General features: G+C 34.9%; 1 protein-coding gene across 1 annotated transcript in view; it reads left to right on the forward strand.

Moving 5' to 3' along the window:
* Nucleotides 1–17,795, forward strand: part of MAP1C (methionine aminopeptidase 1B) — a 266,196-nt gene that overhangs the window by 60,918 nt on the left and 187,483 nt on the right. The window contains exon 2 of the mRNA XM_089788662.1: nt 16,122–16,200. Coding sequence (XP_089644788.1) covers nt 16,122–16,200 — 79 coding nt within the window. The remainder of the gene's footprint in view (nt 1–16,121; nt 16,201–17,795) is intronic.

Here is a 17,795-nt window from a genome sequence, read left to right on the forward strand (position 1 = left end):
AATGTACCTTACTCTGTGTCAATATGATTTGTTCATAGTGATTCCAAATGAGAACTAGAGCGCGATCTTCCTTGGTTGATAAGCTTGAAAAAGCTCCCATAGCTGCAACTATATAAACTAGAGATGAATTCTTATAGAATGATGTTGAAGTTTCCATGTTAAGCAATTATTCACACAAAGCTGTACTAATGAGCTCTCCCCAGAAGATGGGTTCTTCATTATCATAGATTTGGAAAATGAATTTGAACATCCATGGTTCAAATTTGCCAGATTCCTTAAGGCCACACACCCTGCTTAGAAGGGTAATCAAGTCTTTACATTTTAGCTTAAAGTTAGATCTGTGTAAAGTCTTTGGCCATCTAGAAAAGTTGTTTCTCCTGATAGTCAAGTAAGATGCATTCATATGCTTTTGATACTCTAGCTTTCTCTAGTTCCACAAGTAGAGAGCTGTATGCTTTGATAAGTCTACACATTTTGCACTTTGAGGAACCTTGAAAATCTTTTCAATCACTACTAGATCTAGACTGATGATGACTTTTTTATCTTTGGATTTAGAACTGAAATGGCGAGGGCATCCTAAGACGAACTCAAATTCTAAGGCAGCCATAGGAAAAGTAGATACAAGATGAATGTTACTTTTCTTTATGCGCCTCATCTCTCTGCTTGAAGGATTTTCGACCCTCTGTAGGAATTCAACCATGTCCACATGTCCAATCTCTCTGTATTAGAAGCATTATCTAAGGTAAAAGAAACTTGAGATACAGTTGCATGTGCCAACTTCTTGTCATATTGATACTTCATCTTTCCTTTTGAGTTTGAAGACGGGGGCATATCTTGTGCTACAACATGAAAATTCCAAAGTGTGAACACATCATCAGAAGATATGGATACTGACTCCATGAGGATATTGGCAAAAGATGGATCTTGAGAAAAAAATGAATTTAGATTATGGATTAGATAGTCATGGAGTGTATGCAATGAGTTGGATGTGATATGAGAAGTATGCGCAGAGGGTTAAAATGACACTTAGGAAGTAGCATTTATGTACGTATGTGTTTTCATGTAAGTGCTCTTTGGAATGCAAGCTAAGTACATGGGAATGCGTGCAAATGACAAGGCTGATTTTGGTATTTAAAGAGTAACCTTCTACCAAAACGGGTTCTCTAGGTGTAATTACATATAAAATTATTTACATGTAATCATGACTAGATGTAATCATGCAATTAGGTTCGAAGGATGAGATTACATGTACATTGTAAATGCATATGAAGGATGAAATTAGATGTATTTGCGGATGGAGAGTGAGATTACATGTAAATGCGGATGAAGTGACATTACATGTAAATTGTCTTGGAATGTAATTGCATATGAAAGGAATGGATACAATGTGCTTTGACATGTGTTGGTGAAATGGTGTGATGCACTTGCATGTAAAGTTGGTGAAGAATGATTGTGGATTCTTGGGAAAAAACCTTAAGCCTTTCGAATAACAAAACAAAAACAAACAACAAACCAAAACCAAACACAAAACAAAAACATACCTTTGGTTTTTGACTCAAACATGGAAAATACCAAGCTACTTTCCTATGCAAATTCGAAAATTGAATTTGGGGAAATTCTGAACACTTGAAAATGAATGTTTTCAACTTATTTAAAGAGAATTTGCACTTTACATGGCATATATTTCGACAAATGTGCAATAACAAGCCATAATACGTAGCAAAATAGCAAGATAAGCATGAATTGATGAGCAAAGTTGAAAATGTCTACTTGGAGATCAAAGAGCCAAACTAGGAAGATTGATAAGTTTGAAGAGAAATCCTCCTTTGAATTCAAACCACAAACAACTAACTTGACTCTTTCAATCTTGCAAGTGATGGATATTGATGAGCATTGAATGGACGTTTTGGCATGGATATGCCAAAAACATGGTTTCTTCTCTCCAATACATAATTTGTTTTTGCTAAAAATTGTATAGAGGGACGTTTTTGACCATAAACGTGGTCTCAATATGTAAGAACATGAATCGTTTTTGCTCTAGGAATGCAAAAACATGATCACCAATAGCAATGATATGGATTGAAACCCCAAAATGATTCCTTCTTGAGCAAAAACATGATCTAAAAACCTCCAAATCTGGACTTTTTTGCTAAAGCGTGGCTTCAAAACACCATGAAATGCAATGTTTTTTGCATGAGATACAACGTTTAGGGCATGAGAATGCAAAAACGCCTCTTATTGCATGGATTTAATGAACAAATCTGAAGATTTCTTGGCCAAATGTGTTCATCAAGGGCACAAGCATGGACGTGTTTGCTCTTGCAATGTGTCTCAAGATGCAAATGCATGCATTGAGAGCCCAAACCCATTCTCTAGGAGAGTTTACATGTTTTAAAATGCATGTAAGTTAGTCTACTATGTAAGACGCATTCTTGGAGTGCCTTTGCATATTTTAAATAACATGTAAGAGACAAAATGCACTCTCCAAGCCTCATTACATATTTTGAAAACTTTTCTTTGGAGTAGAGATGCAAAACACACTTTTGGAGTGCCTTTACTTGTTTTTAAATTTGTCAAAATGATGCAAGTAGTTCAAAAATGCACTCTCCAAGGCTCTTTGCATATTTTAAAACTTGCATGTAAAGGCAAATCCTTCATAAACACACTCTTGGGAAGGCATTACATATTTTGAAAATATGCAATATGTAATATGTTTTTGATAATTTTGACTTTGGAGAGCCAAAATGTGGACTCAAGATGCAATTACATGTAAAGTGGATTACATTTAAAGAAGGTTTTTTTGCAAAATGGACTCTACGGAGTCCATTACATGCATTTATAGTGCAAAACGCACTCTTGGAGCTCCTTTACATATTTACAAGTAAATGGGTTAAAAGTTGCCTTTACATAACTTAAATGATCAATTAAACACATATTTAATTGATTTTTGAGGAAATATCATTTAATTGGGTCAAAAATAATATTTACACTATATAGTTTAATTACAATGTGCAAATATCATTCAAAAAGTAATATTTACTTAAATGTCTTAAATTAAAACATAAAGTAACTCAAAAATATAAATCAAACTATATAGTTAATAAAGTCACCTAGGTGAAAAATTTAAAAAGTAACTCAACATGAAAACATAACATAAAGTGCTCTATAGTCACTTAAGTGATAAATTTAAGTGGTAAAGTAACTTAAAAACATAAAATGAAGTCAATTTATGTTATATTTTGCAAAAAGTGAATGTCAACATTAAGATATAACATGATATTTTAAAATATGTAATTGTATCTTGAGGTAACACTTTTTGGGCACTAATGGGTCATATCTTTTGGTTGTCAAACCCGATTAAGCCCTAAGATATACCAAATTGAAGAGAAAACCAAAAGCAAGGGTTTGAGCAAAACTAAAAGACCAAAAGCAAATGAACACACTCAAAAAATACGAAAAAGAATGTTGAAGGCTTCAAAAATCAAGCATAGGCTCACCAATAGAAAAACGAAATTGACTCCATGAAAGCCTTCGGTAAAAGAGTTTATTATATGAATTGGAGTCGATTGATTGATCAATATCGACCGATTAAATAATAAATCAACTTAGAGAAAAACGAAACTAAGTTGAAAAAGTTTTGTACTGTTACCTACATTTTGTGGTAACAAAATGCTGGACAACACATGTCAAGTAAAATAAAAAAGGGGAAGCATTGCTGATTTATAATGAAAAGAAAATATATGGCTTCCATAGGTTTGTAAGATTAAGAACGACAACAGCTTGGTTACTTACTCAAAAGTCAAGAAATAGGGCAACTATTGTTACATCACATAAGGCGATTCAATTGTTCATTCCAATGTGTGTACATGTCTTAATCTTCCCCATTTTATGTAGTTTAGGGTGAAATTCATTCTCATACAAAGCTAGGTATTTGGAGTTATTTCCCAAAGTCAACCCAATAGCCTTGTTGCCAATTAGGCATCCATCGTCTCAATAAGGATATCACCTTGATTCAAAGAACATATCTAACATATCTCTCTTATGAGCCAGACGTCCATAGCCTAAGTAGAGTTACTTGCATAACTTGAGCTTTTTTAACCTTCAAATTTTTCTTTTTAACCCATTCCCTTTTTAACTATATGGAAAATGAAGTGGCATTTCACTTGGAATCAAGGTAGTAGTGAGAAACACCATTTAGATTTTTCACTTAGTAAGAGTCCTATAATCAACCATTGCTAATTCATAAGAGTAATTAATGTGTAATTGTGATAAGAATTTGAGAATGATGCCACCTGTGCATGATATGACATATAATAACTCTAGTACGTTGATATAAGAGTTAGTACCCTGAAGTATCTGAGTTAATCTGTCATTGTAAATAGAAAAATAAATGTATTTAATTCCTTGCAAAAACTGAGTGCAAAACCTATACCATCCGCGCTATTAAGCAGCCAAACTACATACATTGAATGTCGACCAAGAGAATGACATTCTTGAGAAGTAGACCTTGTATGCCAAGGGTCGCTTTGTCATAATGACTTGCCAAAAGCAATAAAAGTTCAAGCGCAAAAAAAAGCCTCAATGATTATAAATCACAATAGATCATTCCAATTAGATGGATTTTTTTGTGATTTACTCAGGTGGAAATCGCTTAGTAGAGAGATAGCTTGTAGTTATGGATACTTCTGTTAGGTTGACAAGCTCAAGGCCACAAAACTGCTTTCTTGGGTTTGTTACCAGTAGACACTTAATGCGATTAATCAATACAAAGAACTATATGGTGTTGGTCACAGTGAAGTGGGTGCTTGGTTGTAACTTTGATGCAGGCAAAGGATGAATAACTAGGCCAAAGGCACACCTAGCTATCCAAACCACCCTACAAGAGTTAACACAACGGAAGCAAACACGAGGAACAACACCAAGGAAAGAGAGAACAAGGATATATTTATTGATTCATCAAATATTCAGCGTACATGCCTAGCTGTAAGGCCTTCTGGGTTACGGCCAGTTACAAATGTACAACTTCCAGATCTCCAAATCAGCTTTTTAAATTCACATATCTTTTTTCTTTTGAACTCTCCCCCCAAAAATCTGCCCACACCCTACTTATACTTGCCAAAATGGCTTACAGATAATTCTAGAACATAGAGAAACCACAAGTCGGCCCTTATCAAATATAATTAACTATATCAAAATTAAATGTGAGCAAAGTCGGCCAAATTGGAACTAGGCAGAATGAACTAATGTGCAGGATTACAAAAAAACCTAAGATGCTCCTGCATCAGACAACCAGGGTGCTCCTGAATCATGCAAGTGTCACACCCTAAGCTGAATCCAACTCAAACTGAGAAATCCATGTAGCATCTTCAATTGGTCTATTCTTCCACTTCACCAAATATTCATAGTAATCTTTTCCTCCTGTGCTCTTACCAACTCTTTGATCCAATATTTGTTCAACCTCTTCGATTTGCTTCTTAGGATAATCATCAGGTACAACAATTTTATCCTCTGACTCATGATACTTATACAAATCAGCAATATTGAATATAGGAGATATATCCATGTCATTAGGTAACTCAACTTCATAAGCATTACCACTATCAAACTTCTTCAAGATCTTACAAGGTCCAAATTTCTTCATCTTCAGCTTACTATATATTCTAGCTGGCAATCTTCGTTTCTTCAGATGAACCATCACCTCATCACCAACCTGAAAATCATGGTGTCTTCTAGACTGATCAACATTCTCTTTATACTTCTGATTACTTTGTTCCAATCTCAACTTCACTTCCTTATGCAAAGACTCCATAAAATCAGCAAATTCTTCTCCTGCAGTGCTTCTTTTTTCTTCACCAACAACATCTCTCAAATCTGATATGCCTCTAGGATGCATTCCAGTAACAATCTCAAAAGGTGTCTTCCCTGTACTCCTATTCACAGAATTGTTATATGCAAATTCAGCTTGTGCCAATACCATCTCCCAATTACTTGGCTTATTCCCAACCAAACATCTTAGCAAATTACCCAAGCTTCTATTCACAACCTCTGTCTGTCCATCTGTTTGTGGATGGAATGTAGAACTAAACTTCAACTCAGTACCCATCTTCTTCCACAAAGTCTTCCAAAAATATCCAACAAACTTACTGTCTCTGTTAGAAATAATACTTCTTGGTAATCCATGCAATCTCACAATCTCTTTAAAAAAAAGTTCAGCAAGATGCTCAGCATCTGATGTCTTCTTACATGGTATAAAATGAGCCACCTTAGAAAATCTGTCCACTACCACAAATATGGAATCATACCCTTTCATTATCTTAGGCAATTTAAGAAAAAAATCCATACTAATGTCAGTCCAAGGTTTCTCAGGAATAGTAATAGGTGTATACAAACTAGTATTTTGACTCACTCCTTTTGCAACTTGACAAACTCCACAACTCTTTACAAATTTTTGAACATCCTTATACATTTGTGGCCAATAATATTTTTCTTTCAGCAAACCCAATGTTTTATCAATTCCAAAATATCCAGCTAATCCACCACTATGCTTTTCCTTAATTAGATTCAACCTCATAGAACTTCTAGGAATACACAACTGAATGCCTTTGAACAACATACCTTCTTGAATGAAATACTCATCATACTTACTTATGTGATCTGTCAGATTTGGTACTCTGCACTCTCTCCATGCCTTAGAAAAATCAGGATCAACATCATATAACTCTTTCATCTCATCAAAACCAAGAACTTCAACCTTCATTTCAGTCAACAAAGAATGTCTTCTACTCAATGCATCAACAACTTTGTTAGTAACTCCACTCTTATGCTTAATCACAAATGTAAAACTCTACAAATATTCAACCCACTTCATATGTCTTTGATTCAACTTATGTTGACTTCCCAAGTATTGTAAAGCTTTATGATTAGTATACAACACAAACTCCTTAGGCATCAAGTAATGTCTCCACTTCTTCAATGCTTGAACAATAGCATAAAACTCTTGATCATACACAGAATATTTCCTTCTAGCATCATTCAACTTTTCACTAAAGAAAGCAACAGACTTACCTTCTTGACTTAATACAGCTCCTATTGCATTACCACTTGCATCACATTCAACTTGAAATACTTTGTTGAAATCAGGCAAAGCCAATACTGGTAATTCTGCAACCTTTTGTTTCATAGTCTCACAACTCTTATCAGCTCCATGTGTCCACTTGAATTCCTTTTTATCTCTCCTCATTGTCTCAGTCATAGCATTGCAAACAGCATTGAAATTCTTTATAAACTTTCTATAAAAACTAGCTAAACCATGAAATGATCTTACCTGACTCATATTCTCAGGTGTAGGCCATTCCAAAATTGCTTTAACCTTCTCAGGATCCATCTTCAAACCATCAACTGAAATCACAAATCCCAGATACACAATCTCCTCTTGCATAAAAGAACACTTTTTCAGATTAATTAGCAACTTTTCCTCTTTCAACCTCTGCAATACTTGTCTAATATGCTCAAGATGTTCTTCCTTAGTCTTACTGAATATCAGAATATCATCCAAATAAACAATCACAAACTTACCCAAAAATCTTTTCAGAACTTCATTCATTAACCTCATGAAAGTACTAGGTGCATTAGTCAAACCAAAAGGCATAACCAACCATTCATACAAACCATCTTTTGTCTTGAAAGCAGTCTTCCATTCATCACCTTCTCTGATTCTGATCTGATGATAGCCACTCTTCAAATCAATCTTGGTAAAATACTTTGCTCCACTTAAACAATCCATTATGTCATCCATCCTTGGCATAGGAAACCTATATTTCACTGTTATCTTATTAATCGCTCTGAAATCAGTACACATTCTCCATTCTCCCTTCTTTTTAGGTGCTAATACAGCAGGTACAGCACATGGACTCAAGCTTTCTCTGATCAAACCTTTCTGCAACAACTCATGCACTTGTCTGTTAAGTTCTTCATTCTTTGTAAGTGTCAATCGATATGGTGCTTTGTTTGGCAAACTTGCTCCAGGAATCAAATCCATACAATGACTTATACTTCTTACTGGAGGTAATCCATCAGGAAGGTCATCAGCAATAATGTCTTTATATTCATTGAGCAATTTTGCAATTTTTTCTGGCACTTGGTCAATACTACCATCTGTCACTTGGTCACCACTATCTGGCACTCGGTTAGCATTATTCTCTTGCACTTGGCCTTCATTGACAAAACTTGGTTTTCTTGAAATTATGGCAAAACAAACCTGATTCTTCTTCACTTCCTTTTCAAATTGTTTCCCATTAACCATACAAATCTTTACAGTAGTACAATTAACCTCATTTGGAACTTCAATCAAAGGCAACAATGTTTGTTTCTTCCCATTCACCCAAAGAGTATATTGATTCAATCTTCCATCATGTATAGCATGTCTATCATATTGCCAAGGTCTACCCAACAAAATATGACAACAATCCATGGGCATAATATCACACAAAACTTCATCAACATAATGTCCAATTTTAAATTTCACAAGGCATTGCTCACTTACCAATATCTTATGCTCATCTTTGATCTATGAAACATGATAAGGTTTGGAATGTTTCAACCTCTCTAACTGCAACTTGGTAACCAGCTCTTCTGATGCCAGATTTGTAGAACTCCCACTGTCAATGATCACTTTGCAACATTTTTCAGCCATCTTACATCTTGTCTTGAAAAGACTTATCTTTAAAACAGGTTCCTCATCACTTCTTTTATTACATAAGGTTCTTCTCACCATCAGATTTTCTCCAACTTCAGGTCCACTTGGTGAATTTTCAATGTCTTCTTGAATCACAGCATTTCTATTATTCTGTCCACTTTCAGAGGATCTACATTCAAAAGATCTATGCCCTTCTTTGCCACATCTAAAACAATTACCATGAAATCCACTTCTAGAATAGGAATTACCTCTTCCTCGGTAAGAATTAGTGCCTCCTTGGTAAGAATTACCACGTTTCCATTCGATCTTGCCTTTATCATCACTCTTCCATTCAGATTTGCCTTTATCTTGCATAGAATTGTCAGATCTACTGCTTTCTCCATAAGATCTACCTCTACCTTTTTGGAATCTACCACCTCTACCTCTTTGTCTTTGTTTATGCTTCTTTGTCAAGATCTCCTCAGCCTTCAAGGCATACTGGTATGCTTCTTCCACACTTTCCAACTTCACAAAACTTATCTCATCTTGAATTCCAGATCTCAATCCATTAATGTACCTTGCAATTTTCTCAACATCATCATCCGCATGTCCAGATCTGATGTCCAATCTATAGAATTCTTCCACAGTCATGTCCCTTTGTTTCAAATTTTGCATCTTTCTCAATAAGCTAACTTGGTAATCAGCAGGAAGGAATTTGTTCTTTACCTTGTTCACCATCTTTGGCCAACTTCTTATCTTCTCCTTTCCTCTCCTTTGTCTATCAGTTTGCAAGTGCTCCCACCATAATGATGCATGACCTTTCAGCCTAATGATTGCAATCTTCACCTTTCTGTTATCAGTAGTGTTTTCATACTCAAAGAACTTCTCCATATCAGAGATCCAATCCAGCACAGTATTTGTATCCAATTTCCCATCATAAGGAACAACTTCTACAGCAGGCTTTGAATTTGCCCTAGACAATAATCGCAACAATCTTTCCTCATCTCGATCTTTTTCAGGTTCTGGATTATGGTTTGGTGCTGCTGCTTCATCATCACTTACATCTTCAAGATGCGCTCCTCTCCTCTAGGCTGTCTCCACAACATCTAATCTGGTTGCAATTTGTCTTAACTGATCCAATATAGTGTTATCAACATTATTTCCTCTACCACGAACCGTCTTTACAAATCAGGTTCTTGCAAGATCGTAACCCTCTGCAAGTTATAAGTCAAATCCACAGATCTACCACCCTACAACCAGATCCAAATTGATCCAATCTCCACAAGGATGAACTTCAGGCTCTGATACCAACTAATGCAGGCAAGGGATGAATAACTAGGCCAAAGGCACACCTAGCTATCCAAACCACCCTACAAGAGTTAACACAATGGAAGCAAACACGAGGAACAACACCAAGGAAAGAGAGAACAAGGATATATTTATGGATTCATCAAATATTTAGCATACATGCCTAGCTGTAAGGCCTTCTGGGTTACGGCCAATTACAAATGTATAACTTCCAGATCTCCAAAGCAGCTTTTTAAATCCACATATCTTTTTTCTTTTGAACTCTCCCCCCAAAAATCTGCCCTAACTCTAAACCTAAACACCCTACTTATACTTGCCAAAATGGCTTATGGATAATTCTAGAACATAGAGAAACCACAAGTCGGCCCTCATCAAATATAATTAACTATACCAAAATTAAATGTGAGCAAAGTCGGCCAAATTGGAACTAGGCAGAATGAACTAATGTGCAGGATTACAAAGAAACCTAGGATGCTCCTGCATCAAACTTCCTCGCCAATGAAGATAGATACAGAGTAAATATTGGCATTATGTCTTAGTTTGTTGGTTCTCTTCTAGACCTAGGCAAGCCAAAAGAAATTATTGTAGTTTTAACCTAGGGATTCTTTGGGAATGAGTACTACGGCGGTCTAGACTAGGTTCTTGAAGTGCACAGTATGGGATTGAACTTCCATTGGCCACTGACCTACAAGCTTATGTAACAAGGGATGCAAGGTTGCCTTGGCTTCCATTTGTGTCCAATTTTTGGACATCTATTGGTGAGCACAAAGGTTGCACCAATCCTACTCTTGGTTTCCGAAGGAGGCTTGCAAGTCTGGATTTAGACTTCACCTAGGATTGGGTGGATGAGGCATGAGCTTTGGCTTTTGATTGGGACTTGGATTTGACTGATAATGACAAGCTACACAAGGAGGAGACCTAGCAATTCCAGACATGGAAACTGAGAATGATGGAAGCGACAGGGATGACTTTGTAACTAACCCCCTTGGCCCTAGCGATGCATACTTTTTGCACTTTATGATATAAGAAATATAATTGTTCTCTCTTTTTTTGTAATTTTTCTTTTATTGAAAGAAAGATGAAACATACATATCTATGCTCGTAAAATCATTCTTTGAAGGAATATATATAATGCTTAAATGTAAATGTTTCTTGTGTGTGAAAAGTTATCTTTCAGTTTTGCAAACTATTCTTTTGTTAAGCATTTTTCTTGTGAATCACGATTATGAAAGTACTTTAAAGCATGGAGGAATATTCCATGGACTTTTCAAGTTTTGTCTCTTAAAAGAAACAATTAAATACACGATACCTATTTAAAACCTTAGAGAAAGGAAAACTCACATTTTGTTAGATTCTAGTCAGAGAATTTGTCCATTGCATACAATTGTAAGTGACAAATTAGAGAAATAATTGTCTTAGGAAGGAACGGGATTTGTTAAATGATCCTTATTTTGTGCCTTAGCATTTTTGACTCTTGAAAAGGCACAAACTTGGCTAACACAAATACATTCCAAACTCTGTTACCTTTATTTTTTTTTTCATTTTCTTATATGATGACGATGAACACTTGTATTCGCCAACTCCACTAGAGCTCAAAAAAATGTGCAAAATGCACTTAGGGAAACAAGACTATCCTTGAGGTCCACTTACATAGGAGACATGTAGTAGCACTTCTTGGAGTGAAAATCATCCTACGTACCTACTTTAACCAAATTACATGATAAAATTAAAGTGATCCATTAATTGGAAACTAGAAATAGCTTTCCTTACAACACAACTTTTACATTTTACACATTTTTTGACACTTGCTTGGGGAATCGGAGAAAAATAGGGTCATGCTTTACAACACATGACGCATTAGGAAAAAAATAAAAATGCATGTCTGAATCATTTTATAATGACACATGATGGGTGAATTAACCTGGCTTAAAAAAACTATTCTCATGTTCTCAAATGACCATAATAGGGATTGACCGGTGTACTGGAAGCATTGTTGAATACTTGATGGGATTGTTATGGTAAATCGATGTTGTTGTAGTTGTATTAAATATATGAGATGAAAACTCCTTATATAGATTTATAAAGACGATGTTTCCAAAATAAACAATTGTGAACCAAAGACATAAATAGGAACCACCTAATAAAATAAAGACTAAGATGTCCATTAAAGAAACATTATAACATTCTAATACCTCCCCTTAATGGTCATCGTCTAAATCTTGTCTTTTGGTCACAAATTCTTCAAAACATTTAGTTGTTACTGAGAGCCTCCTTGGATCTGCAAAATGTAAATGACCAAGAGGCCAAAATCCATCCAGAAAAGAATAGAGAAGGGTGCTCCCATCTTCAGAAAGCTTTGCAAAAAGAGACGAGCTTTCAATTGACTCTACCATTGAGATGAGTCCACCACTAACCCTCCTAGAATGAACAAAATATCTAATGAGAAATTATCACAAAAACATCCAACCTAATGTTGGATAATAGACTTGCTCTTTCCTAGAGATAGAGACAAACACTGAGAAAAACTAGCATGATTTTGAGGAAAAATAGACAAACACTCCAAACTTGGTAGATGAGCATTATGCTCCAAAACAGACTGCAAAAAGCCACAAATTTTTAGGAGAAAATTTGGAAAAGCCAGGCACAATTTTTGAGGTGAAAATCAATCAAAATTAGATAACAGAATTTGAGACATGGATCAATATACAAACCATCATTTTTGAGGAAAAACACTAAAACCCAACAAATAATTTGAGGAAAAAATTATAAACCTATTAGATAATTTTTGAGGAAAAAATTATAAACCCATCAAATAATTTTTGAGAAAAAAATCAATCAAAACTAGACAACAAAATCCGAGACATGGATGAACATACAAACCATCTTTTTTGAGAAAAAACAGTAAAACCCAACAAATAATTTGAGGAAAAATTTATAAACCTACGAGATAATTTTTGAGGAAAAAATTATAAACCCATCAAATATTTTTTGAGAAAAAAATTATAAACCCAAAAAGGAATCGCACACAACTTTGCGAATTACAAAATCAGAATCTTTGAGGGAAAAATGAATGGAAATCCATCAAATAGTTTTTTAAGAGAAAAAAATTATGAAAACCCATTAGATAATTTTTTAAGGAAAAATTTATAAACCCAATAGAGAAATTTTTAAGGGATTTTCAGCAAAAATCTTCAAAGGCAAACTACAAATTTCATAAATACTTCTTACGATTTTTATTTCAAAAAATGGAAAAAATTCTAAATCAAAAGAGGCTCGATTTTTTCTTAAAAAATTCATGAAATTGTATGAAATCCCATTGATCACTCTGATATCATGTTCTAGTAAATTGATGTTGTTGTAGTTGTAATAAATAGAGGAGATGACAATTCCTTACATAGATTTACAAAGCCGTTGTTTCTAAAAGAAACAATCATGAACTAAAGACGAAAATAGAAACCACCTAATAAACTAAAAACTAAGTAAGATGACCATGAAAAAAATATTATAGTAGTCTAATAGGGACATCCGCATGTTGGTAAAGGATGATCTTTTGCAAAGTTGATCTAATTTTTTTGTTCATTGCTAGATGCCTTTGGGCTCATGACTCTTTCCTGATTGGTTCTTTCCGCTTGAGTTATTAAAAACTCCTCTTTGAATGATGCACAATCTTTTTTTAGGTTGTCCCAAAATTGTATGTTGGTATCTTTAGTGTCATTGTATTCCTTGGTTGGGTCATGTTTTGTTTCTCCTTGTCACTTAGATACTAGGGGTAGGGGGCTTCTCCATTTTCTTGGCTTGACTTGTCTTCAATCGCAGGCATCGGAGATGATTCTGTCTCCATTTGAGACTCCAAATGTTCATTTTTTGGAACTGGCAAGCCTTCTTCTTCAATCTAGGGGGAGGAAAGATTTGTGAGGAAACAACTTAGATCTTCTGCTTCACTTTGACCTTGATCAATCTTCATGTAATTTGACCATGGATCAATCTTTTTTTTCTGGTGGGGGGATTGATCCTATTCTCCTTCCAATGCTTTAGGAGCTCTTGGCTGAAATAACTATTGACATTGCCCTTTGGGCCTACTTGATCTCCATATAACAGGTCTGCCTTCGAACAACGAGATGGTGTCTAATATGAGATTTTGAGAGGAGTAAATTGGTTCGAGGAAAGAGAAAGAGAAGGTGTTCATCTTAGGAACAACTTGCTCGCAAAGAGGCTCCTTTGATGGGTGGACTAAAAAATCTTTGGCTTTAGTAGTTGTTGTCAGGATAGTTGAATCTTATTTTGGGCTCTTTATAGGAGCATGCTGGAAGAAAAGGCCACTATGCCTTTTCTTTTCTTCTTCAATCACCTTTATTTTGTGCTAAAATTCCCATAACATTTCTCAGAGACCAAGAATGTTATGTCTTTTGGTAGGATAAGGTTGAGAAGTAGCCCAAATAGGGTAATCTTGATAGCTTCAGTCCATACTTAACTTTTGGTAGTCATACATAGCTGCAACTTCGCCAAGTGCACTGATTGCTTCCTTTAAGCATTATAAACCAAAGTGTTTACATAATCTTTGGCAATTATGTTCAAATGGGCCCCCTAGGGCATGCTAGAAAATACACATGGTCCCTAAGAGGCTCATGCCTAAATAAGGGTAGTCGGGAAGTTACATAGGATTGGGACTAGGTGTGTCTTGGGAAATGACCTTTGGGATTTTAGAAGTTGGCTCTTCATTCACTGGGGAGAAGGAGACGGGAAAAGAACCTTTTACAAACAAGCTATAAACTTAAGGAGGGGATTCAATGCAAAGCTTTTATATCATTTTAACAATTCTTCAGATAGCTTTTGCAACACCCTGAACTCTTCTAGTTCAGAGATTTACTGCCTTTACATAAAACATACACGATGTACCATACACCCTTCATTATTGTTAAGGAGAACAAAAAAACACATAAAGTCACTAAGGACAGAAAATGTAAACTTTTGATCCTAGCAGGCAGGGAGCATCTACAGGGGTTCAAATAGAGGCACAAATCGCCCAAGTGATATATGATTCTTGAAAAGAAAGACACAATATATGAGAACTATTTGCAAGCGGAATCCAAAAAAGAGACATAAATGTGTTTCTCTCATTTAGACATAGCAGACTATAATTGCTTTAATTCGTCTTCTCTTCTAGATAAAATGGAAGAGCTAACGAGTCGTGTGATCTATTACTTTCTAGGTTAAATGGAAGATGCAAAGATCAATATAGGTTAACTGGACTAGACATGACAGAAATTAGCACAAAACAATTTTACAATTAAAAGGAGGGAGGTAACCATGGCACAATCTCCATGATTTATGAAGAACAATTATGCCAACCTGCACATTATCAATGCTTAGAGTATATCTCAATACTAATAAACAGTGTCTCTTGGCCAAAATGAAAGAGTGTAGTTGCTAAAAAACTATCTTTTGAATTCTCCTAATGCTTTCTGCCAATTTTCAAAACTATGAGTCTCTCAATTTATATTGCCTGCTGGGTTTTCTGAAACTACAACTAGGCGAACTGCCCCTATTGAACAATTTCAGCATCTTGTTCTCTTACCAATATCCTTGTGACAAGATTTTATTCTCTCACAGAGGTGATTTATAAGATGACAATCATATCTTATATGAATGCTCTTATTGTAATTAGTAAGTCTGGGGTTACAGCTGCAAACTTTTCATGTATCTGCTTTGTAAACCTCCAATTAAGCTCACTAATTCTTTAGCATTTAGTTTTAGCCGCCAGCATATATTATCACTCTTAAGAGATAAAATGTTGAACATTATGAATGTGTATCTGGTTAGCAGGGTAAATACATTACTCTTGACTGACATATTGCTGCAATAGTTGATTCTGACTGCCACTTTCTTTCTTTCTTTCTTTTCTTGTCTTTTTCCTTTTTTGTTTTCTATTTGACAAAATACATCTTGAGCATTATATGCGTTCTGATGGTTTATGTGTTGTTTGAATATCTGTAAATTATCTACGAATTGCTTCAGAATGCTATAATTCATTACTATTACATTGAGCTGGGACATATTTGTCTTCTTCTGTTTGAGATCTTAATATCTTTTTTTCCAATTAGTCAACCCTGTTCACTGTACAATGAAATATTAATTGCAGGAAATAAATACAAGCGCAACCATCTTCTGATAGTGTCAAGAAAAAATTTTCTAAGAGAAAACGCTCTGTTGCTAAAAGGGTAAAGCTTTTTTTTCAAGTCTTTCTGTCAAAGAAACTGTTTTTTTGTCTGAATTATGGAACAACTGGATTTTGCATTTTTTTCCTAGATATATAAAGAGGATATCATCAATCTTATCCAATTGCAAAATTGTTTTAAATCATGGAGTCTGCTAGTATCTATATATAAAATGAGCAAGAAAAGTTCATGATAATTGAGAAGAGGGCATTGACAGCTTGGTCTAAGTTGATGCAGATGTTGATAGAGGATTTCTACAGGTATCATCATACAAAAACTTATATGTCTTCCCAAAAAGTCACACACATTGACCTATTACATGTAATCATATCTGAACTATACATTTACTACATGCACTAGCTTTGTAGTTCATCTATAAGTAGATGTACATCGAGTTGATTTTTAAATGCTTTATTTTCATTTGATTTGTGCTTTCAAACTGTAGAAGTTTAAGCTCAGCATAAGTGGTGGCAAAGATGTTAAGTGTTTCAAGAGCCAGCTTTGAGCTGCCTTGTTGGACAATAATTTTTTTAATATTCTTCACAGTTGTCAACCTTGGGACCCTCAACAAAACACAAAAGTCCATTTCATTGATTGTCCTTTATAATTTGTAGTGGAATCAAAGTCTTCCATAACAAAAACTGAACTTAATTAAGATGGATGTTTGGTCATTAGTGCTAAGTTCCCTTTTTGAGTGTTATGTTTTAGGAACCAGAATAGCATACGACAAAACTTTTAAACTTCAAAATATACAAGAACAAAAGACACAAATATTTATCCTGGGAAAACTCAGACTCACAGATTGTTATAATATAAAATTGTTATTTTTGCATAACAACATTCACCATAGCTACTTCCAGAGGGTGAACAGAAAACTAATCAGAAAACTAAGTCTTGGAGTCACACAGACGACTTTCACTATGGCTACTCCTAGAAGGTGGAACAAAGGATTTCACTTAAGTTGCCAGTTTGGATTCCGATTCATATGGGGGTTCAACATTTGCTCAATTTTTTTAGGGCTGGGTTCGGATTTGTTTTGGGTTCACCGTTCAACTATGATCTAATGTTTTACCTCCCTTGTTTACTGAATGATAAGATTTCCAATTCCCTCCCTTTTCTTAATTTGATGATTCAATTGATTTGTTATACTTTGTACAGTGCATATGATTGTCTGCAGCTAAGGTTTTCTTTGCATGTATCATAATTTTCATTTTTATTCCAAGCTGTGGTTCTCGTTGCACATGTTAATATACGTGATTCAATCTGCACCTTAAACAATCCGTTTGTTTGAGCCATCCATGTTATAATGCCATATACGACAAGTTTACATGGGAAAACACAAATTTTTTATCTTGCACAACAACAATAAATATATTTGGAAAATTAACTACAAATGTAATATTCGACAATGATCCTGTAGCTCAGTTGGTTAGAGCGTTGATCTTATTTCTAATATTTGAAAATGAGGTAGCTGAAGGTCATAGGAAGATGAATACTTGTCAGGACCATTAATTGTCAATACTTCCGAAGATCAAACATTTCAATTTTATTCATTGCTAGACTTTATTGTTGCATAATTAGGTTAACAGAAATAAACA

Source organism: Cupressus sempervirens, chromosome 1 (assembly GCF_028749045.1).
Source record: "Cupressus sempervirens isolate cs-2001-9-10 chromosome 1, ASM2874904v1, whole genome shotgun sequence".
In the NCBI taxonomy this organism is placed as follows: domain Eukaryota; kingdom Viridiplantae; phylum Streptophyta; class Pinopsida; order Cupressales; family Cupressaceae; genus Cupressus; species Cupressus sempervirens.